The sequence below is a fragment of the Oxyura jamaicensis genome, chromosome 2, assembly GCF_011077185.1.
Source record: "Oxyura jamaicensis isolate SHBP4307 breed ruddy duck chromosome 2, BPBGC_Ojam_1.0, whole genome shotgun sequence".
NCBI classification, from domain to species: Eukaryota; Metazoa; Chordata; class Aves; order Anseriformes; family Anatidae; genus Oxyura; species Oxyura jamaicensis.
In genome coordinates this window covers 46,952,603-46,977,479 of record NC_048894.1, presented here as the reverse complement: position 1 = coordinate 46,977,479, position 24,877 = coordinate 46,952,603, and the positions used below count along the sequence as shown (strand labels likewise).

The window sequence follows — 24,877 nt, the reverse complement described above, 5'->3', positions numbered from 1 at the left end:
TCCTGTGCTGCACAAATTATTCTTGCCTACACGGCATCCTAAACCCATTGAACCTTTACTGGGGATGCCCGGCTGACTCCGAACTCCGTGGTGGGAGTCTCACATCTTTGAAGTGATGCTTTGTTCTTCACTCATTGGGGCCCACTCCTGGGTTTGGTCTCTTCTGAGATGACTTTTTGTAATTAGCCCGATACCTCTCCCCATGCTTGCCTTTAATCACAGAATATTGCCCAGTGGTGCCTTGTGGCCATGTGTGATAAAGAGAACTTTTCAGCAAAGAAAGCCTCCGTGTCCTTGTGTATTGCAGCATCCTACCAACTCCCACTTGCCATCTCTCTACGCCCGCAGGCCAGGGGCATCCCTGAAGGGGTCAACCCTTCAGAAGGTCATGGCATGAACTTCATTGTTGTCAGAAGCAGGATTCTTTTGGGTGGACCTGTGCGGAGCCAGGAGGTGGACCCGATGATCCTTATGGGTCCCTTCCAACTGGGGATATTCTATGAATCTATTCTATGATCCTAGGATTGCGTAAAACGCGCACTCAAGGATGCTTTTGAGGAGATGGTAGAAGAACACGGGAAAGTGCACGAGGCAGTCCTGGTTGCAGCTGGGATAGAGTTCCTTGTCTTCCCAGTACCTGGTATGGAGCTGGGTTCTGGCTTTTGGATGACAGTGATGCTGACAACCCACTGATCGTTTAGTTGTTGCAGAGCCCTGCTTACACAGAGTCAAGGACGTTCCAGCTGCCCATACCGCACAGCCAGTGAGGAGGCTGCGCATGTGTGGTAGTTTTACCACTAGTCAGCTAAACACCACAACCGCTCTCTCACTCCCTCTCCTTACATGAGGAGGGGAAGAAGTAAAGGAAAGAACAACTCACGGGTTGAGATAAGGATACTTTAATTAAAGGGGAAAAAATAATTATTAAGGAACTATTATTATTACTTAAACAATTAGCTATAGGGAAAAAGGGAAAGGGGAAAAGGGAGGGGGAAAGGGAAAACAAAAGTACAAAACAAAAACAAATCAAGTAAAGGCTATCTGGAAGTGTAGAGGATAGAAATTACTCTCTACTTCCCACAAATGAGCGATGCTTGACAACGTCCTTGACGCAGGGCCTCAATGCACGTACCTGGTGTTTGGGAGGAGGACAGACGTTTTCGCAACGAGAGCCCACCCCTCCCCTCTTCTTCCTTTTTCCCCCTTTTATTGCTGAGTGTGACATCATATGATATGGAATATCCCTTTGGTTGGGTTAGGTCAGCTGCCCTGGTGATGCTTCTTTCTCACTTTCTCACTTTTTTGCCCACCCCCTAGGAGGGTTAGAGAGAGTCCTGATGCTGTGCCAGCACTGCTCAGCAGCAAACACAACACCGGTGTGATACCACTGCTGTTCCAGCTACAAGTGCAGAGCGCAGCACTCTATGGGCTGCTGCAGGGAAAGTTAACATCCCAGCCAGACCCAGTACAGGTGACTACACTGGGAAGTGGCCTGGTTGTGGGAAAAATCAACCATTTTATAAACGAGAAGGAAGAATTTGTGTTGAGATGAGAGCAAGGCACTTGAAATGGCTTAGAAGTAATTCAGTTGGTAGTTGAACGACCTGAGTTGGCCGCGAGCTGGAAGAACTTACTGCAGGGCGGTCACTGAGTACTAGCTAGCAATATATCCTGTCTCTGGAATTTGTTTCATTTGTGTCAGTACACAAATTAAAGCACACAAAATTCTTGAGGCAAAATTGAGAGTTATAAACTAAATTAAAACTTTGTTGTGGAACTTGTTGACTCCCACAAAGCAACATTGTCCAAGAAATTTACACAGCTTTTGTTTGCAATGAATAGTTTCTATCCATGAAAAGATCGTAACACTTACTCCTATAAGTGCTAAAGCTACATGCAGCGTACCAGTGGTGACAATACTAATTCCTTTTTTTTTTTTTTCAGTTTTGTTGATTAAATTATTTAGAAGGGTTAAATTACATGGTGGAAAGTTGTAGGGGAATGTGTACCTCGTGCGCCCCTGGGCATAAATGGCAATCTTATTTGGTAAGGCTTTCACTTTAGAATATTTTCATTTGGCCAGCAGTTTTATGTAGCACTTAAAAATTATGATTTCAAATTGAGAATTTTATTTACTGGTAATTATTTGTAATCTCTAGTTATTGGCCCATTTGTAACTGGTGGAATGCCTAAAGAGCTTTGGAAGTGGAAAATACTGTCACCTGTTCAAAATTCTGATTAGATTTCCTGAGAGCAGGCCTTCTGTGAGGTAGTTATGTTTGATCTTTTTGGATGTATGCATTCCCTCTTTTTAAGAATTGTGTGTTTAAATGCAGTACATCAAGGATTACTAAATTTGAATGCTTCCCCCTTCCGCCTTCTTCCTTTAAAGGTTTATATATTTATGAAAGTAATATCATATTTCTAATCCTTTGCCAGTAAAACATCCTTAAGCATGGAGAACTTCATTCTGTATGAAGAGATAGGAAGAGGAAACAAGACAGTTGTTTATAAAGGAAGAAGAAAGGGGACAATTAATTTTGTTGCCATTCTTTGCACTGATAAGTGCAAAAGAGCTGAAATAACAAACTGGGTAAGTAATGTTTTTCCCGCTAAATTTGGGAAAAGATATAGCTTAAAAATTCTTGTAGCACAGGTGATAGTAAAGAAAAACACCAAATGCTTGTTTACATGGAGTTTGTTGTCATTTATAGCAGCTTCTTAAGATTTCAAATTCCTATACTTTGAGTCTTTCTTTAAAGTGTTTATTTCTCTCATCAGGTTTTATTGTGTAAATCGCATGCATAAAGTCATGCTTACAGGCTTACTGTTTCTATGATATATCAGAGAACCTTTTGTAAAAAAAAAAAAAAAAAAGAAAAAAAAAAAAGAAAAAGCTGTGTTCATGTGTTCATACATTCATTTTATTTCCTCTCACTACGTCCAACCATATTTTCTCACAGTTGTGTTCTCACTGAAAAAAAAAAGCAGAAATCTAAGTTTGATCCCAAATTCTGATTTGGACTCTGTTACTGTTTTAATGATGCAGAGAAGTTAAATAGTGATTGCAAACCTACAGTGTTTGTATTTGAGTGGTTGGGGAACTTTCCCATGTTTTTGAAAGAGGTTAAATATGGCAAGGTCTGTGGGGAAAGTTATCTGTCCTCAACTTACATGTAAAATTAAAATCTTACCATTAGAAATTAATTTCTAAATCTTTTGTCTGCTGGAATAGGTACAAGAATGAGTAGTTGACCTAGAGTAAAGCTATATTGTCTCAACCACCCCTACAGTTTGTATATACATCCTTTTTTCTCCATTAAGAATGTTAAGAACTTTGTTCTAGGTTCGTCTGACTCATGAAATCAGACACAAGAATATAGTGACATTTCATGAATGGTATGAAACAAGCAACCATCTCTGGCTTGTAGTGGAATTGTGCACAGGTAAGATAAACTCAGAAGGTAAAAAATATTGTACAGGTATTTGTAAGAGATTTCTAATAACAGTTTTTCCTACAACAAATGCTCCCTGAGGTCTTTGAAAGAAGTTAACAATCACGTATTGTGTATGATATATGTATGTATGCTTAAAAAAAATTTGCTTCTGGGAACATTTTTAGAATTCCACTCAAGTGGTATTTCTCTTCTACTTCACAGTGTATTGTGTTAAGTATTAATTTATGTGACATAATCTTAGTTTGTACTACCTAAGGGGCGGGTCTACTCGGGGGAACTGACATTGTGAGTAGTGGGAGGGTAGAGTTATAAAATTTTACTTGAGAAAAGATTTCTTATGACTGTCAACTTTGGCATTCTCATTTTATAGCATGTCATAATAAACAGGGCAAGGAGCGAGTAAGTTATACTTTACAAGTGACTTGACATTGTATAAATGCTTCTTTTTTTTAGCCAAGGTGCAGTTCTGTATAAGTTTTTGTTTGTTTGTTTGTTTTTTCCTGTTCAATAGAAGTATTTTGACTCCTCTGTTAAAATATTAATTTGTGTGTGTTGAGAACCCAAAACTGCATTACGTGATTCACTGAGTTTTGATAGTTTCTTCTCAATCTGTTAAAACAGAAAATTGTAAAGCTTTTTTTAAACTTCAGATAGTATACTTTCCTCTTCGTGGAAAGAAAAGAACTCCGGTTTTGCAAGCGATACATGTTAAGATTTTGATATGTGGGATTTGTTTCATAGTAAGAGTCAATATTGCACACTGCTTTTTTTCTATCCAGAATTCTATTTCCAGGGATTATTGGAGAAGCTACAAGTCCTGAAAAATAATCAGATAGTTCTTTCAAGTATCAGAAGTGAAGTTAGTTGGCTGATTTGGAAGCTTTGGCCTACTTGGCTAGGCATATATAAGTTATTAGACAGCCAGACATTCATTATGAACAGTTAGAGCAATTATTATGCATTTTATCTTGCAGTATTGCAGTGCGGTGGTAAAGTTATTGATATTTAAGATTTGAGATGTCTGGCTAAGAAGTCTATCTTAACTAAAAGAACGTTCGTTTAACTAAAAGCTAACTGTCTGTGATTGTGTCCTACCCCCACTTCTGAGCTAAGATAATACTGGTATAGAAGTGGAACATCAGCAGCCATCTCTCCAGCGTAGTCACTTGGCAGAGAATGGAAGAGCAGGGAAGTAAAAGCTGCCTGAATTTTCTAGCATAGAAAGCAAATGTGAAGCATGGAGAGGGACGCGGGTGGTAGAAGACGTGAGGGATATTTGCAATGCTTTGTAGGTGTAATCTTATCAGAAATGGAGGAATAGTGGTCAAAAGTTAGTGAAGAAGGAGAGTAGAGATCTTGTATTGACACAGAAGAAAATTATGTTAGGATGAGAAGTCCAGAGAGGTGAGTGGACTTGCTGGGCTGGGCAGCTGGGATTTGTACAAGAAGCCTGAGAAGTGAAAATTCATTCCTGAGTATTTTTTTATTCTTTTTTAAAACCAAAAAGAGGAGAGGATAAAAATGAAGAACTGAGGCACACAAGAATCAAGAAGAGGACTGTATAAAAATACCATGTGTGAAGAACAAAGTACATCTGTTGAATGATGTTGACCTCTGGACCCCAGAACTTTACTATTTCTTTTGTCCAAGAACTTAGAGAGGAATTCCATGTCATTAGTTTTAGTGCTTGTTCATAGATGTTGATAGCCTGCTCTTGGTATTATTTATTGTCTTAACTCACTTAACAGGGATCTGGGTAAGGAGTCTGAATAAACCCATTCGTGCTATCACATTGGGACGTGATGCACTACTTTGTAGGATTTCTTTTTGCCTTGTGTTTTCTTTGCAAAATTAAACAATATGAAAGTGTCGTTAAAGTCTTGCACCCAATTTTATTGTAGTCAAACTTTTTGTAACAATCTTGGAAATAGATTTTTCTGTACATTTTGTAATTATTTTATAATCTCAAGATATTTTTAACAAATACTGGTTATCATTTTTGCTTGACATCTTTTGAAGAAGTATGTATAATGTCTTTTTGCCTGGCATTTTCTGTATATGCATAAAATAATTCCTATGCTGACCATGTGTAAACATATTTCAGGTGGTTCTCTAGAATCTCTTATTGCTCAAGATGAACATCTACCTGAAGATGTAGTGAGAGAATTTGGTGTAGACTTGATTACTGGTTTACACCACATTCATAATCTTGGAATTATCTTCTGTGAACTGACACCTGGAAAGGTAACAAGGAACATTATTTATAGTGGACATTGTGTATTACCTTGTATGCAATCAGTGTGTTAATCATTATTCCTATTGTACTGTTGTGAGAAGCTTATCTAATGTTGGAGGCCAGTTGAGCTTTGTAATAAATGTAAAGACAACAAGAAATGAGCTTGAATAGTTTATGATCTAATTGATTTATTTCTGTATTCTGTATTTGATAGAACAATAGATTCTTTTTGGCTTGATATACTGGTCTGAATTAATCAAGGATTTTAGTTCTCTATCCTAGGACCCTAACCTCTTTATTATACTTATTCTATCATGCTGCAGAATATTTTGAAGTCACAGAAAATGCTAACAAGGGAGTAAAGTTAACTTTCTTTGTAAATAACTTTCTCCATTGTTTCCAAATGCCATTTAAATTATCATCTTTCTCTTGCATAAAGCCACCAATCTTTGCAATTTCTGTCTTTGTGTGTCAATATGGAACTTAGTCTAACTATGGATTAGTCAAAGTTCATGGTTTTAATTTAGATAGTAAAGTGAATGTAGCTGTGACCAGAAGTTCTTGCTTTAACAGTAATTCTGTTTTTGATCTGGATCTGTAAGTGGTGAAGTTGCCCTTGTTTCTGATTTTTCTGTAAAAATTGCACAGTCGTACTCAGTTTGTCATTTGTGGGTCCAAGTGCAGTAAGTAGATATGAATACATAAATAAAGCATAATGGTATTTTTTCTGTAGAAAAAATATTTCTGTATTTTTCTGAAGAAAAAAAGAAAATGTAAAAACTGTATTCTTTTGAACACAGAATAAAGTGCAAAAGTAAGACTTTTTCCTCCAGTCTGGCTAAATGGGCAATTTCTTCAGAAAATATTGTGGGGATTCTGAAGTTTTTAATTCTGTAAATTGCCTTTATTTTAACTATGTCTCTATGCAGTGACTGCATAGGGAAAATTCTCATGTTTGTTAGACAAAATCTTTAGAATTTTCTGCTGGATCAAATTAGAAAGATTCACTTTTTTTTTTTTTTTTTTTTTTCCCTCAGAGGAGACAGTGTTTCTTTTTATTATCCTTTTACATTACAACACATTCTTACTTTTACTGTCTTTCTTTCTTTCATTATAGGAACATCATTGTTATATTGTTATTTCGATTTAATAGATAAAGAAAAATGTGCATTGAACCATTGATGGTTTTATTGTGAGCTTAGAAAATTTTCTGGTTATAAGAGTATGAAAATGTTCATTCATCTCTTTAATTAAATGATTTGATTATGTTTTTTATTTTTTTTAGTTTATATTGGAAATTTCAGCAGTCACTACTGTTAATATCTGGTACTTGTATATTGGATTCTGTTTATCCCTGTAGATCCTGCTGGAAGGACCTGGTACTTTGAAATTCAGTAATTTTTGCTTGGCTAAAGCAGATGGTGAAAACCTGGAAGAGTTTTTTGCTTTAATTTCCTCTGAAGAACCAGGAGGAGATGTCAGTGAAATCACTCCACAAAGATACCTGAAAAACAGATTCCGAGGTATGATACTTTTACTAGTCAAAACTGCTTTAAACCAAAGGGCCAGAATGAAAGCGGGGAAAAAGCCCTTGTTATAAATAACTTTGAGAGGAGACTTTGAAAAAAGGTAATTTTTCATCATTCTGTTGGGGCTTACTAAATTCCTGGAGAAACTGAATAAATAATTCTGTTGGGTGGATGTTTGTAAATACTGTGTTTGCTTGTGTCTTTGCAATGGAAAGCATCATCTGTAACTTTTTGGTAAGCAGGTTTTACATATCCCACATGTGGGGATTTACATAAGTAGGCTCAAAACTAAAAATTTGCTCTTAAAGTTTATTTAGTGGGATTATAACATACAGAGGGAACAACATCTATGAGTAAGTAGGAAGTAAAGAAACTGTTTACAGGTGTGTGGTTATAGTTCTAAGCTTTACAAGTACAGTTTAAGAACTGGAAAAATATGCTTCTGTCATAAAGCATATGATAGGTTAACAATTACTTACCTTTCCTACTTGTTCTAAATAGACTTCAGGTTATTTTTGGATTGAAATACACACCTAGGTGATTGTTAAATATATTACAGCCTTTAAACTTTCAACATAACATCACTTTAAATTGCTTTTTTTTTTTTTCAACTGACATCACATCCCAGCAGTACATTTTATTGTACAAACTGTTTCTATATCCCGAGCAAGTTTTCATTATCTCATAAACTGTTCTTAATTTATTTTTCATTGGAGAAAAAAAAAAATAGAACCAAAATTTCAGTATTTTTTTAAATATATCTATGAATGAGATCAAAAATGGTTCAAGGTAGCTAATTAATTGAAAATATTAATTGTGTTTGGGTTTGCTAAGGGAGATTAAATCGTACATTCTGTTTGATGAAAACTAACGATTATTAAATGAAATAACTGAGTGCAATACCTTTGGTCCTTGATGGATTTCACATATCATCAACTAAGTACAATTAGTAGGATTACAAAAATAATAAAAATCACTAAAAACGTTGGAAATTGAATTTAAACTATCTTTTATAATTGACGACATTTGTATCTCTAGTGTTTAGCATATACCAAAAAAAAAAAAAAAGTGCTGCAGACTCCATAGGGTCTAGCAGTAATTTCCATTAACTTCATGTTAAAAGTATAAGCAACTCAGTAAGTACTACACAGAACTGCTGCTACTGTAATTGGAGACTGCACTGCTGTTAGGTGTCCGTTTAATAATAGCTTAGAGATAGGCTTTTGTGATTTTTATTGACATATGACTTTAATTATCCTTTTTGATGCCAGTGTTCCATTTTATTTCTAGTTTGAGGTCTGACAGTTTTGGTATTAAAGATACCAAAGAAAGAGCATTCCTTTAAGAAAGAGTGCTTCTTTTTGAAATAGAAGAGTTCCTTTGTTTTAATTCAAGAGACATCCATGGAAATGGACTACATGGCAAATGCTGTGTTTTGTTTTCATCAGATAAGAAAACTTCAGATTTTTGTTTTTAATCTTCATAATCTTTCAATAGTTCATGTCTTGGAGCATCTCACAGACCTCTGTTTCCAAGATAATGATGTGTCATAGCAGTTACTGTTATATGGAACAATGGAATTCTTGGCAATATTTTGTGGGAACAAATAGAGCTTTCTCAATACTTTGCCGTCCCCTGCAGAAAGCACATACTGAAAATATTAAGACCAAAACCAGATCTTTATTCAGGAAGAAATACAAATCTAATCTCTTTCCTGTTGCCTTTCAGAACAGCTTTTTCAATTGTATGGTTAATGACCTATTGTCACTTAAAAAAAAAATAAAAAAATCTGATAGCAAAATAATCCAAAATAAGCTGTTTAAAGTACTATGGAATTTACATTTTTGCTGAGTTTGCGTAATTATAGAGATTTTGGAGAAACTAGTTAGTGTTTAGTTGGAAGTTACTGTAGAAATAGGAACTGCATATATTTTTTTCTATATCAAAACAAATTAGGGTTTTCTGAATAAACTGCCATAATCTGACATGATGTTTTTTATAATGTGTGAAAATAGGTATAACTAGATTAAACCAGATTAAACTAGATTAATGACTACCTTGTTTTTCTAGCAGTCTTCTAATTTTATGGAAATTTATGTCTTAGGATATATATATATATTTTAATGTAAAACCGGATATAACCTAATCAGTTCTGTTATTCACATGAGAATTATGTTGGTTTAACATTATTCCCAATTTCCTTGGCTATGGAAACTGTCAAGGTGTATCAAAGCATTCTTTGCATTGATTGTATTCGAAAATTACAGCACAAACCAAGTTGGTTAATGGGAGTGAAGTAAACAAGACAATAGTTTCTATAATCCTACATAATTTAAGAGAGGTATAAGAGGAAGTTGCTTTAAAATTATGTTTGGTATCTCAATTTTCTTGTATCTAAGTGAAGATAAGCCCTAACTCACTGAAGTGTGGAGAGAAAATTAAGTGTTCTACAGAATAGATACTGAATTGAATTTGCTACGTATTTTGTAGGCAATCCATTATACATGGCTCCAGAAATAATAAAGGGAGAAGACTTTTCCAAATCCAGCGATCTGTGGTCCTTGGGATGTTTACTTTATGAAATGTTTTCAGGTTGTAAGTTTGTATATTTCTTTAGTATTGGCAGTAATGAAAATGCATTTTGTGGTCCCAGTATAAATTCTTGTTTACTTTCCAGGGAAGTTAAGGAAGAATTAAGACAGGTTTGAAAGATTTCTTGAAGAATATATTAAATTTACTTGATAGTATGGGACTCTGTCAAGCAATCAATTAAAGTAATAGTATTAAACTCTACATTTGAATGAGATCTAAATATAACAATATTAACAAACTTGTATTCCTCAAATACTGTTTGAAATTGCAGCAGTACTTGCATTCTGGCAGTGTAATGTTTTTATCTTTCCAATATTAAACTCGGGTTACATTAATCTGGCCTTTGAAGGAGAAAAGTGTAACTAGAATAAAACTAGTCATTAGGCTTCCTGCAGATAAACTTAGCATTGTCTGCAGCATCAAACAATTGCAGTGCGGTGTTCTGAAGTCTTAGATAACACACTGATCTGCTGGATCAACATATTCTGCTTAGTCCTTCTTTGCTGGCAGTCATATTGCTGATTTATACAGAGCTGTCATGGTGCCCTCCCTCAAGCCATCTTTAGTACCTGTTCTGTCCTTGGCCTCTTCTGCTGTTCATGGTAGAATTTAGAAAGGTTTTATGTTTAAGTTACGAACTGAACTTGGTAAATAGAATTCAGAGTGAAGGTGTTTATTGCTTCGGATGTTTTCTTTGGGAAATGAGCTCAACATGTATCATTGCACCTGAAAGCCATTTTGAAGTCTGCTGGGTCAGGGAAATAAATCTTCTGTTTGTTTGCAGGAAGACCACCATTCTTCTCAGACAACTTCTCTGAGTTAATTGAAAAGATTCTGTATGAAGATCCACTGCCACCTAGACCAGAGGGTAACAATCTGCTCTTGTTAAATGAGTCAAATCAGAGTAATACTGAAGTTCCATTAATGATGAATGTTTATTTCTCTATTGACAAACAGGCGTATCATTTAGTGTTAAGAATTAAAAGTAAATATACCTTCTGGGATGGAATTTTTGAACTCTGTCATTCTGGGCATTGGTGGTAGTCACGGCAACACTTTAGCATTGGTGTCCCTTTTCAGTTAGTCACAATGAGAACAGTGCTGTAGAGTTAAAAGTGTTACTCCTTTCAATTCTAAGGGAAACTTTGTTTTCAAAGTGGATAAATTGCATTTCATAGTTTTGAGCTCTCAGAATCAGAAGCAGAGTCTTTCTCATTTAACTAAGAGTTCTGGAAACCTCTTTTGTGTAATAGGATGCAACAATAGTCCTTTTAAAACTGTCACGGCTGGTGTAAATTTCAATTAAAGCAGCTTTCAACTCTATTTTCTGCTAATAGCTGTATAATAATGGAGGGTGGTTTTTTAAGCATATAAAAAATTGAATTAGTTTGCTAACCAAGTATTGTTTTTTGCTGCTTCAGAAGACCCTTTGAAATGCAGAGTTTAAATTTAGAACTTCCGATGCATTCACATTTTTTGAGATGAAGTTACTGTTAAATTAAACTGTTCTAACACTATCTTCAGGTAAAGATTTGATCTGCCTTATCATAGTTGACAGTTGTTTTTGATACCCAATACTTACCTTAAGTGTTTGCAGGTTCTGCTTCTCAGAAACCTTCTGCAGAGTTCATTAGTTTACTTGATGGCTTGCTTCAAAAGGATCCTCAAAAGAGGTAAAGTGTCTAATTGATGAGTTGATTACATTGTCTTTTCACCTCTGGAAAAAATCACTGCTATAATACTACATGTATACTGTTCTGTATATGACAATGCAAAAATAATTTTAACCCTCATATAAGACCAAATTGCGCTTTTTCATGCAAAGGTATACAGAATGTTCCGATTAAATATAGCTTTGTGTTTTTGTAGGTGGTGCGAAATACATAACTATAACCGGGATGATGGGTAGCTTTTTAAACTGGATGTCTTTGCTATTCCAGAGCAATGGACTCATCTATTACATAAGGCTTTGATTTATAGGTGTTAAGTCTTATTTGTTGTATATGTAAGATTATCATTTGCGGGGTAGTTCAAATAATTTAAATGTTGGGATCGGCTGAACAGTCTCTTTCAGTCTTAACCTCATCCCCTTGTGTTGTGTGAATGATGCATTTCAAAAAAAGGCAAAAAGTTTCTCATATAATAAAACATATTTGTTGTCCAAATACAACTGAAAGGGATTAATTGCTTCACTGAACCCAGTGATACTAAGCCTAGCCCAGTATCTGTCTTTGTAGCTCTACTTTGCTATTGTTTTTTCAGTTTGTTTGTTGCTTTTCAAAAGGCTGAATTGGACAGACCTGTTGCAGCACCCTTTTTGGAAAGGCTCTCTTGGCCATTGTGATGGTGATTCTCTGGACAGCCAGGGACCAAGCTTAAGGTACTGAATGTGCAAACAGATGTGACATACAAGTGAACCAACATTTTTACGTATTTGTTGTTGTTATTGTTGTTTTCCTGTAAATATTTCCATCTTTGAATTTTGCTTAGGGGTTTCATGTTGTTAACTAATTGATGAATGAAATTTTACACCAGCCAATGAACAATTTGGGAGGCTTAGAAATTGCATTATCCTATTAGTGTATTAGAGTATCTGCTGCTTTCAACAGTCCTTTCTCCATAGAATGTATTCACATTATTTATTTTCATTTTTCATATAATAAAGATGCTTGGTAATTTGACTTATAATATTGTTCTTCAAAAGCCTTTCTAGAACCTTATGAGTCAATTTTATCTCTTTTATTGTAGTTTTTTGTTAGGCTTTGTGATGTTCTAAGCTTAATCATAAAAGCAATCCATACAATCTTAGATTCGTTTCAGTCTTGCAAATGCTGCTGGCCTATGTTTCTTGTTTATAGAGTAAAGCATTAATCTAATGTTTTCTTTTTAAATCGGTAATACTCTTATATATGCAGAAACACCCAACCCTTTTGTGAAAACAGGCTTATACATTAAATAGGCTTCAAATGTCCATTATCTTGCTGTTTTTAAATTTTTAAATTTCCAATTAAGGTGTGTTTTAATGTTCTGTAATTCTGAATATTTGATTGATACTTTAGATTTCATCCAGGGAACAAATGTGAAAAGAATTTTATTTTAGAATGCTGAATGCTTTTGTGTTTTAACTTTTTTTTTTTTTTTAATTCTCTCTTGCATTGTTCAATACCTATTTCAGTTACCAGTGCTGCAGCATTTTTGTTACTAATGTTTATTCTTATTTGGGATGCTGCTCTTTGTCTTTTCATTTCATTACTACTATCTCCAAACAGGCAGGGAATAAATCAGGATTTAAAGTTTTATACCACAAAGTTGGAACTTCTTCAAGGTATTAGTGAGACTTAAGTCAACTTCCACCACAGTGTTCCTCTTCGAGGAATTCTCAGAGGAACAGAAGAATCTTTTGACCTTACTCTTGATGGTCTCCTAATGCTTCTGAAATATACAGAGATATGCACTAATTGACAAATATGGCAAGCCTAGGACATGGGCTTGACATGGAAAAGAAGTTGTCTGTTTTTTCCTTTCCAAATATGAGGCCTATCTTTTTTTCACAATAGAGGAGAGATATATATTAGATATTCTGGAGAGCCTTCATGAAGATGAAAGTTTTATTTCCCAGTTCCATGCGAATAGCATGGGTATATATAAAAAAAGTCCAATTAATTGCCTAAGCAAAAGCTATAAAAAGTAGTTTTTACTGACCTTAATCTAGGTTACAGACTTCATTATTAAAAATATGGCGGTTGTGACTTTTTTCTGTGAAAATTGAATGGTCTCTAAAGCTTTTAATAGTTCTTTACAGCTCTATTATTTTGGGGTATAAATTTATTTACTAAATTCAAAAATAACTTTTTAATTTCTTAATATTCTCTAAGTCCCTTGCCAGAAACTTATTTTTCACTGTTGCCTTTACTAGTATAAAAGTTTTTATAACACATATTACAATAGGATGCTGATCTATGAGAGTGACAGTTAAATTGCATGTTAATAATTCCAATAAGTAACAGATATGATCCATCTGATTTTTTAAAAGTTGTATAATTAATATTCCCTGTTAAACAGCAATGAAGACACAGTATCCTCTGTGTCTTGGAATAACAAGGAGCCAGAAGAGGCTTATAAAAATCTGTCATCTTCTACAGCGGATATTAAACTACAAAGCAATTCCTTCAAAATAGGTAATATTTGTTATGTTATTTTGAATTTTTGTGTGGCCCATGAATTTTACCAACATGCTTATTTCCTGTGTTTTGTTTCTTCCTAACTTCAAGTATGACTTCATGTTCTCTTTCAGTAGAAAATCCAACTGAGTTGCGCCCCAAAAATGCAGTTGATGGTGAATCAAATGAATCCATATTTCTTCTCAGGTATGAAAACCAAAGCAATAGTTAGAAGGCCCTTGAATGTCTGTCATCCGCTGCCCTCCCCCCCCGTCTATTCAGATACTTGATTGTTCTGTTTCTAATGTATTGTTTTTTTTTCTATCACCAGTTTAATATTGAGGTGCACTTGAATAGCAGTTAAAACAATGTGTGTGGTTAAAGCATTGTTTTTATGGCTTTATGATTGGTTCTTTCTCAAGTGTTTACCTAAACAGAAGACTCCACTTAGAACTTCTTTCTTTGCTTAGACATGAGAATATGCTTTGAATATGGTTACTTTAGATATGAAAGAATAAATGTTCAGCTCAAGATACATTAATAAATTCTGCCTGTAGCTCTTCATCACAAGCTGTTGGTATTTCCTAAGTACTGCACTAGGTATTAAATAAAAAATTGTGATTGATTTAAGTGATATATTTCATCTGGTGTGTGATTCTGAAGCTTGTACTAATTTACAAGCCAAGCAGGCTCTCCAAAAATATATATATAAAAAAGGGGTTTTGTTCTTGTCCTCATCAGGTAGAAATAGTTTAAAATGAAACACTCTTTCTAGATTCCTATGTAACCTAAAAAAGGGCTTTTATGCACGATACTTTTCCAGTTATTTCAGTTGGTTTAATAAAGTATTATTACTCAGCTGTGATGGTAAAATGTAAAATTGAGATAAAGACCATACTTTTAGAAATTCAGAATGTTATTTGTTATTTGCTGCAGTAATTTGCAGAGAATACAGACTGCAATGGCAGTACAAACACTCGAAGTAAAACCACATAATCCAAAAGTGTACTTTTAAGACTAATATATTTTATTTATGGTGAGTACACTTATTTTAATAATAAAAAGAAGAAAGGCAATAAGTAGAATTTTTAATTCTGTTTCTACTCTTTGCTTGAATGATTGAATTTCTAAAAGCTTAAGTTTTAAAGCATTGAAGCGTAAGGAAGTTCCTGACCTGTCACTTGGCACCAGAATTTATTCAACTGTCAAGGTGGTTAATCAGCTCTTGACAGCAGTAGCTTCTTCTGCATGTGCAAAGGGAATAGATCTTACTCATTTCAAGTAGTTTGATTTAATGATTTCTTGTCTTACCTGAGAAACAGACTGAGAACTGGAAAAATATGAAAGATTTTCTGCCTTTCAAACATAAATAAAAGCAAATTAGTTTTGGAAAAAATGTTTGATAAATGATGTGGGAACCTAGAATAATTTGTTCTGCCTTCTAGGTAGAAATCATGCTTTTTTGACTGTTTAAACTTCCAACCAGATCCATTAGGCACCAACCAGATATTTAGACAGCACTTCGTTTTGCCTATTAAATATAAGTTTCTGTCCAAAATACATAAGATACAATTTTTGAGAAAATAAGGTTAAAAATGGGATCTATGTTAGTCATTTGATCTTTGAATTCAATGAGTATCTTTAATTTTGTCTTGTGATTGTATTTTTAGTTTAGTTGCTTTTTCTAATAAATAACCTGATTTGCAGCTGAATATGTATGTTACTTTCTGCAAATCAAGATTCTACAAATGTCTACTCATTTAAAGGTGTCGATTAAATCAGTGTTTCTTGACCTGCTAATTTTAATAATTCTAAAGTTGATTTTAAACATTTAAAATTTAAATTAATGTATTCTACCACAAAAGAGTTCACTAGCAGCTTGAATAAAATTGCAGAACTACAGTGTTCTGGTCTCTCCTTTCTTTGTTTTCTAATTAGTTGACAGGATTTTTAAAGAAAATGAAAAACAAGCCTGCTTCACAGTCAAATATGAAAATGAGACAGTTTTTAATTCCCATCAGCTTACAAAGATTTGGCAGTCAGGAGAAAATTAATAACAACAAAATAAATCATAATTTTTGTCTCTTTTTAAAGTTCTCGTCCTACTCCTAGAACCAGCATTTCAGTAGAAGTAAGTGATGTTACTACTGCCCCAATCCAAAATTCTCATCAAAGAGATCCATGCTTTACAAAGGTGAGTAGAAAAATAATATTGAGAGATGGAGGTATCATCACAGTTAGAATTACATCCCGGAGTCTATAAGACAAACGTCTTCCCCATCCTATAGTTATAACAGAAAAGTAATTCCTACAGTAGTAGTTCCTTTGGGGGGAAAATAAATAAATAAATAAATAAATAAATAAATAAACTTCGCAGAACTCCAGTTGTAGGAGTTAATCAAGATACTTAGTCTTCCTTTTTTTTTTTTTTTTTTTTTTTTTTTTTTTTTTTTTTCCCCAGTGCATAGTAGAATTCATAGTAGGTAATTCTGTCTTATTTCTTACCCATCTACTTTTTTAAACTTAGTTTGCAAACTTTTTTAGACCTGTGACTGTTTCTCACACGTTTATGTTTATCATTATTTTTAGTTGTAGGCCTTATCTACTATTATATAAATATAAAGCAATTTTAAATATATAATTTACATGGCCAAACTCTGTGGTACAACATTTAAATGAAATATTGTGAGAATAAACATTTATTTTTCTTCTGTGCAAAGGTATTTCAAAAACCTTTGTTCTTGTTCTAGGATAAAAATAGGTGCTCAAGTCAGCAGGATATGGAGTCAACATTGAAAGAGCTCATTTACACTGAATCTGATCTTATCGTGACACCAATCATTGACAATCCAAAGGTATAGAAAAATTAAATATAAGATTCAGGAACTTGTGGGTGAGGCTATTTTTGTAGATAAATCTGTAATCAGGGTGAAACTCCTTTCCTGCATTTTATAACTCTTGTTCTAAAGCAGTTCCACCTAGTCATCTGGAAAGCTCTCATGCAAGTTTCTGGCAGTCTTTTGTAACCCTATTGTATTGCTAGTTTGGAGGACAGAATTATTTTGGGATTGAATAGTAATATTAATGATTCACGAGAAATAGAATCTACTAAATGCTGTGTTCAGTGCTTTTGTAGATTTGTTTTCTGATAACTTGCTTTATTATGTGTTACTTAAATGAACACAAGGCTGAGTATGTTTTGGTGTTCTAAAAACAAAGCTGTCCATGAAGCCGTCTAGTTTAGAAGTTAAACCTTTCCAGAATAACTTCTTTTACTCTGTAAGGTTATGAAGGTTATGATAATATTTCTAATAAGCATGAACTTTCCTGGAAAAGAAGACTTGAAGTTGTAAGAAATATCCATCCAATTTCTGTCTTACGGATTCTAACTTGAAAACTGTTTGTGATGAGTCTCTTGAGTGGAGACTGACACTTGTTTGACAGCAAAGGGAAGGCCAAAAAAGAAACAGAGCTCTGCACTGCCATCACAGTGTAATGTGTGCGTGTATGTCCATGTGCAATATTGGTAGAAGGAATGATGGATTAGAGAGACACTTGTCCTCCACCTATTATTTTGGTAACTTGATTTAGTAAGTGGGAGATGCAGGACTGTAACACTTTTCATTGGAAGTGATTAGCTCAGTAGAACATTCTTACTGCCATTGCTTTAGTATAACAGTGTTCTTGTTTGTTTTATTGGAATTCTTAAGACACTCAAATTCTTGCATAGCTGGACAGAAAAACTACTCAATAATATTGTGTTTGGGTTGGGTGGCTGCCAGTGGAGAATTTCAAAGGTAATGAAATATTTGAATGCCACCTCTGTGAATTCACAGTTCTGTCTCAGGACTTAGACATGAAGCCTTAACCCTTCACTGCTTCTCTTCTGACTGCAATTGTAAGAGATGAGACTGGGGGAAGTGTACATGGAGACTAATCTCTTTACTGTGGAATCCTAGGTTCAGAATTAATGCAAAGCAGCCCACTAAATTCCATGGGCACGTAATCAGAGTCACTGCAGACTTTGCAATCTTCACATTAATGGATGACACTGACACCTGGTAATGCTGAAGAGTTTGCAATTTAATCTCCTGTAAATGGGTTGACTAGATGCTGGCAGAAGTGTAAAAGCTGAAATATCAGTTTGTGTTGTAAAATTTCCCTGTGATTTGCTAATCTGTGGAACTGAAAACTTTTTTTTTTTTTTTTTTTTGAAAATTAGTCTGTGTGTGTAAAATCACCCTTGGGTTTTGTGTGTAAAAGGCTAAACTGCATACTGGAGTTAACTGCAGTATGCAGTCATGTTGTATATGCTTTAGTTACTGAAAATCATGTTGAAATGTTCAGTGTCTGAGCAGTCATCCCGTTTGATGTACCAAAGAATGTGTTGTGGAAATAAACATACCTGACAAATGATTTATCAGCGACTGTGATTGTGTGACTTTTCATGTTCTAGAATGATCTAGTGTATGTACATATATTTGCTGTTTGGCAATGAATCCCTTAAACTTTTTGTGAGCTTTCAGCTGTGTATCAGACTAGACCCTTTCTATAGTCTTGAGTATTCTTCTGTGTAGAAGCAAGGTAAGAATGTAAACTTTAAAAAAAAAAAACAATGATTTTGTATTTCTGTTAAATAAAACCACACATTTAAATGGAAATGCTAACAATTGTACTCAAAACATGTAGCTAAATCTCAACTATCTGCTTGAAAGAAACGCATAGTGGGAAATAATGGAAAATAGGTCAGTAATGAGCAGTGATTTGTACAGCCATCCTGTATCTTCGTTTCACATTCATGTTTTCATGTTCAGTTGCTGAAAGACTTCTAGAAATGCATTAAAACTGGTTGTAATGTGTGTGTTTTGCTTTTACAGATAATGAAGCAAGTACCAGTTAGGTTTGACTTGAAAACTTTATCTATACCAGCATATTCAGGTATGGCTCTACTGAGGTTAAGACTTCTATGTTCTGCATATGATGGTGTAACTATCCCAAGACTACAGCCCCCCTTTGTAGATTATAAGTTGTCATGGGGAGAATTCATAATTATTTTTGTGAAGCTAAAGTTCCAAATGTTATCTTTTTAGCTAGAACAAAAATGAGTACAATTTTCAAGTTCTAATAGTTGCATATATCCTTTCTTTTTCTTTTGCACTTTCAATTACAAGCTGATGCTCAAAAGCTTTAAAAAAAGACAGCCAACACTTTTTTTTTTTTTTTTTAGCGTGGGAAAAACAGATTTTTCCTTGTAATATTTTTTGTAAAAAAATGAGATTTTAATTGAGATATTCAGCCAAATGGATTAAAATTTGACAAAGTTAAAGAAGCAAATGAAAACAGGATGTTAAAATGTGCAGTGTTGATAAGCTTATAATAGTTGGCAGTCCCACATATAATTGTGAAATGTTCCCAGTGGATAGCATAGATTTGTGGGTGTTTTTGTTTGTTTTTGTAGTGTTTTTAACCTCTAGCAAGTCTGTTATTTCTGAAAACAAAAGGCTGCACATTGTCATGACTGTAACATTTCTTTCTTTGGAATGTTTCCTCTTGTCTATTTAAGGAAGTATTGTTAGGGTGTACTGTGCTTGAAAGGGGATGTCAGGCAAGTACTCCTAGAATTCAGATAGCACCTCTTCCTAGATGTCAAAGTTCCCCTTTTCTTTCTATGCAGTATGTATTTTGGAGAGTTAATTTGTTGAAGAAGTTTGATAGTTACAAATTTGTTGAAGAAATTTGATAGTTACTACACTTAAGATTGTAGTAAAAGAAAACATCTTGAATTTGGCTACTGTCCCAGGCAAAACTAATCACACTCAGGAACCTGAGGATATGGTATTTTATTTAATTTTACATTTAAGTACCTACAATATCAGTCCAATATCAGTCTGATATTCTGATGTTTGGCTGCTATTGTGTATATTTATCAACAGTTCTTCCTTATTATTAAAGGCAATATGGAGGAAAGAAAAAAAAAGAGTTAAATACCTGAAATTCAAACTGCTTTTCTCCTTCACTAATGTAAATTTAAATTGTCTTTATTAGTCAGTGTGCTACTTAAGTGTAAGACAGGTTTAAAATATAGCCATGCTCTTTTCTGTTTTGGAGCATAAGTCAGATAAGTTGGTAGGAAATAGCTAGCCAAAACTGAGGGGATATATGATTACTAAAATGGACTGAAGTTAGCCCTTGAAAAAGATAAGGAAGTCTTTGGAAAATTCTCTATTCCCATACAATGATTGCTGTGCTGAACTACAGCATTTATGCTAATCATCCTAGTGGCAGTTTACTTGTGTTCCTCTTCAAGTTATCAATGTTCTGATACTCTTATGGCTTAACCAGATAGATACATATCTGTATGAATATTTATTTAAAAAAAAATCAAGTTTGTTGCAATTGATTCTGTGGTGATTTTTCTGACTTTGATTAGTTTTTACCTCAACATTGCTGTAATGAAACTGCACTTACTTTTTAAGAATTAGTAATGATGAAGGTCAAAAACATGGGCCCTATATTTAGAAAAAAGTAGAATGTTTACTTCAAGACCAAGGACTTGGGAGGGTTGCACTTTCAAAAATGTCTCAAGGTTTTTATTATCTTTTTATGCTTTGTATTTATTATTTCTTTTCTGATTTCTATAATCTTTATCTACTTGTTTGTTTCTTATGGTTAGCTGAGAAGTTATTGTCTATGAAAGACATGGACTGGAATGACTTCTTGCAACAAGTGTCTTCATTGCTTGATTCCACTGAGAAAAATGCAGGAGCAGCACGTTCTAAGCTGAATTTACTGTGTTACCTGTGTACTGTGGCTGTCCACAAGGAAGTTGCAAGTCGGCTAATTAACTCTCAGCTGGTAAATAAAAAAGCTCTGAAGGAATCAACATGGTTTACATGCTTGCCATTGTAACAAAAATCAGCTTCATTTAGTAATATTTCAAAAAACTATTGGCGTAGTGACAAACAATATGACCAATTAAGTACAAAACAATGAAAACATTATTGAATTCTAAGTAAGTTTTCCTAAAGGAGAACTGCTAGAAATTGCTGTATTTCACTGTCATTGTACAATTCTTATTTATTATTATTACAATAATCCAATAACTGAAATCCTAATTAACAGAACATTTTAGAAATGAGTATGTAATTATGTAGTTATTTTTTAAGTGGCTCTTTGTCAAATCAATCTATTTTTTTAGCATTTCCCAACTATTGCTGTCCATTCTCACAAAATTAAATTAAATTTCTTAAATACTTGCTGGTTAATACTGTATGATAATCTGTATTTGTAGATGAAAGCATCATTTTTTCTTCTGCATAGTGGTATGCACAAAGAAAAAATATTTTTCTCAACCTTGTACATTTAGCAATTCAAATATATATATATATAGAAAAAAAAATATCATTTTACTCTCAGCATTTTTATTTGTAATGTGTTTGGACAATATCTATAGTCTTTGTCTATAATATTTTTTGCAAATGCTATCCAAATACATTTTTAAATAGTTACTAGTATTCTGACCTCTTTTTTAAAAAACATCAGGCTCTGTCAGATCACTGAAAATCATTAATGTTTATCTATCTTCTTTAAATGATAGTTTCCAGTGTTAATACAGCAGCTGCGAGCAGCCGCCAACTGGGATATGTAAGTAACAATTATTTTAAATCATTTTTTTTCAAATATGGGATTATCAATGAATTTTTTAGGAGTTTTTTGGCCTTTCGAACTGCTTGAGTGGCAGTGTGCATATAACATTGAAGTCTTTCAGTTTTGAGTTAACATGCTGCTCTTTTGCCAGACTTACTATATAAAATGTCTAAAATTTTATCTAAACATTATATAACTTGGTTTATTCAGTGATTTTAAGCAACAATATTTGATTAACTAAGTCATGCTGTAATAATAGTAAAATACCTGTAAAGATAGCTTTTAAAAATGTTTGTCAGAAATATTTGAAGGTGATAGTGCCCTCTGCTGCTCGTTTATTAAATGTTAATACTGCAATTTTTCTTTAATGAAACACATAGAACTGATTTGCTGATTTATTTTATTCTTTTATATTTTATTTATTTTTGTTTTGTCAGCCATTCTAAAAAGTTTAAAATGATCTCTCGTGTTTTTTTTCTATTTTAAGAAAACTAAATGGGAGCATGACTTACTACTAAGACTGTAACAAAGAATCTCAATTATTCAGTGCTGAAGGAAAAAAACCATATTTTTGCCTGAATTTGATAAATGAATCTGAAATACTGAAATAATTTGGCATAAAAATTGAAATAAAAATAAAATTGAGCTGTAAATAGCACTAAAAATATTTTCTTCCCTTAGTAGTCTGTATAATATAAGCAGCAAGATGATTGTTTTGTGGTATTTTTGAAGTAGTTTTACTTCATCTACAAAAAATGTATTTCATATACAGACGTGCTAAAGTTGCTCGAGTGATTGCTTTACTGGCATTACACACATCTGAACTCAGAGAAAATGTACCTGTTTCTGAGGTAACTTTCCATTTCATTTTTTTAACATTGTTAATAACTTTAACATTGTTTAACATTGTTTATGACTGTCAGTTTTTCACAGCTTTATTTTTCCCCTCATATGAAAATGGAAATATAATTAAATATTTAAACTTCTGTGTTTATTCTATGTAGTTATTGCAATCTTTACTAAACTGTGGCAGAACCACCCAAAAAGATGAAGCTCTAGCCTTTGTTTCTCTTTTCTTCAGAAAAATCAAGTAGTCACTGTCATACTTTTGTGTGGGTGTAAGAAGAAAAAAGTTGACTTATTTGGTTATCCTGAAATATACAATTGCTTCTTAGAAATCTTTTTTCCTTTTACAAAAAAATATTGAGATGGAACTTGTTTGAGTTTCCTCACAATTCTTGAAGAATATGCACAATTGAAGGAGCAAATTATTTTCTTTGGAGAAGAAAAGTATTTTGAATTGTTTGTTCATTTTTCATTCTGTAACTGTTTTGATTTAAACAGAAATTAAAATGATCTTACTGTCCTTTTTTATGTGTGATACATACACATATTTTATAAACTTAACAGTATTTGCTGTTCAATATCTGTTTAAGCTGTGAAGTTGACATCATTTCTATTTCATGAAGTATAGCTGGTATTTGAATGTGAGGAAACACTGCTAAACTCACTTTGCAAATATCCTAACACACTTTGCAAATACAGAATAGAATAATTCAACTGGAAGAGACCTACAAAGATCGTGTGCAACTGCCTGATCACATCAGGGCTAACCATGAGTTAAAGCATGTTACTGAGGGCATTGTCTAAATGCCTCTTCAACACTGACAGGCTTTAGGCATTAACTACATTTCCAGAAAGCCTGTTCCAGGATAGAGACATTTTTGTAGAGACAAAATGTCTCTACCTCGTGGTAGAGACATTTTTTCTCAGGTTCAGTCTGAACCTCCCCTGGTGCTGCTTTGTGCTGTTCCCTCATGTCCTGTCATCAGTGACCAGGGAGCAGAGACCAGAATCTTCCCCTGTGCTTCCCCTCCTTGCGCAACTGTAGAGAGTAGTGAGGTTGTACGTCTTCACATTGTGCAGATCTGGCATCAGGAAAACGCTGTTACTGGTTAATAGTTAGCTAAATTGCAAAAAAAAACAACTTTTTTTTTTTTTTTTTTTTGTTTTTTTTTTTTTTTTTTTTTCCTTTAATGAATAATGCACCTTGTCATTTCATTATCTAGAATGATTATGATCATCTTGCTATGTTGAAAAACATTTAAAGTCTGTAGTAAAAGCTGCTCTCAAAACATAATTTCTACTATTAGGGGAGGGCTGTTTTTTATAAAGTTACAAAGTAGGGAAAGCTGAGCAGGGATGTCTAACTTTTAAAAGTTCCAGTAATAAATAAATAAATAAATAGATAGATAGATAAATAATAAATAAATAAAATTAAAAAAAATCTGAGCTGACTCGCAGTCATGGTTTCCACCACATACAATATATATCTTAGTCTGCTTTGAGTATGTAAAAGCAATAGACTAATGTTGTTTTACATTGAACTGTAATATGGTTTTATTCAAAATGTTTCAAGTTTTGTGTTTTTCATGTGAACATAAAATCATTCACAGAATTAATTTAGCATTTTTTAGAAATACGCATGTACTTCAAAAAGCAAGTTAAATTTGAGACCAGTGACCCACTTAAACGGAAGGACTAGGAAAGAAAATTCTCATTATAATTCTTCTATGGATTAAAATTAATTTTCATATACATTAATTAGGAAAATTATGATTTTTAAAATTAACAAAACTGAATTATAATACAGTTCAAACAGCATCCACTCTGCTTGCTATAGTGAATTATTTGCAGCTTTTTTTTTCATAATATCCTTTAATTTAAAAAAATATTTTAGAATGCTTACCATATTAGTATGAGGAAAATAATTATCAAAAAATCTAATTCCAGTGTTTTCATGTCTTCAGTGTAATTTTTTGTAACTTCTGATCTCTACAGTCATGATTCCTGCTCCCCTTCCCCTCCAAATAGCAGAATTGCTAGTTTGAACATTCCTGTGGATTGTCAGCTATTTCATGCTTTTAAAAAAGTTCAAATTATTTATAATTTTCTATCTTCTGTTTTAAAAAAACACATTTTAAACAGTATTATATATTGTATTAACAAATAATGCCATAATTTATCCTTTTATATGAACCATCTGATAGTCCAGCTGAAGTTTCTTGATGGCTGCTGTTATTTAGGAAATGTCAAAACCGAGCTGTAGCTAGTCAGAGCATGATCCTGTTCTTAGGAAGTCTGTAACATACAATCCCAGAACTGGAAGTCCTAAACAAATCTGGTTTTGATGGTCTTACTTAAAATAAAAATAAAATAAAATAAAATAAAATAAAATAAAATAAAATAAAATAA

The 24,877-nt window shown here is 33.4% G+C and overlaps 1 protein-coding gene across 6 annotated transcripts in view; it reads left to right on the top strand.

The window, feature by feature from the left end:
- Positions 1-24,877, top strand: part of ULK4 (unc-51 like kinase 4) — a 240,376-nt gene that overhangs the window by 2,582 nt on the left and 212,917 nt on the right. For 4 of the 6 annotated variants that reach the window (XM_035316465.1, XM_035316468.1, XM_035316469.1 and 1 more), the window contains exons 2-17: positions 2,440-2,593; positions 3,347-3,446; positions 5,563-5,702; positions 7,055-7,217; positions 9,714-9,815; positions 10,600-10,683; positions 11,413-11,488; positions 12,100-12,195; positions 13,878-13,993; positions 14,110-14,182; positions 16,070-16,169; positions 16,726-16,830; positions 18,853-18,913; positions 20,649-20,830; positions 21,573-21,619; positions 22,395-22,473. In XM_035316465.1, coding sequence (XP_035172356.1) covers positions 2,440-2,593; positions 3,347-3,446; positions 5,563-5,702; positions 7,055-7,217; positions 9,714-9,815; positions 10,600-10,683; positions 11,413-11,488; positions 12,100-12,195; positions 13,878-13,993; positions 14,110-14,182; positions 16,070-16,169; positions 16,726-16,830; positions 18,853-18,913; positions 20,649-20,830; positions 21,573-21,619; positions 22,395-22,473 — 1,678 coding nt within the window. Of the gene's footprint in view, positions 1-2,434; positions 2,594-3,346; positions 3,447-5,562; positions 5,703-7,054; positions 7,218-9,713; positions 9,816-10,599; positions 10,684-11,412; positions 11,489-12,099; positions 12,196-13,877; positions 13,994-14,109; positions 14,183-16,069; positions 16,170-16,725; positions 16,831-18,852; positions 18,914-20,648; positions 20,831-21,572; positions 21,620-22,394; positions 22,474-24,877 lie in introns of all 6 variants that reach the window. The other 2 variants (XM_035316467.1, XM_035316466.1) reach the window with 2 other exon arrangements.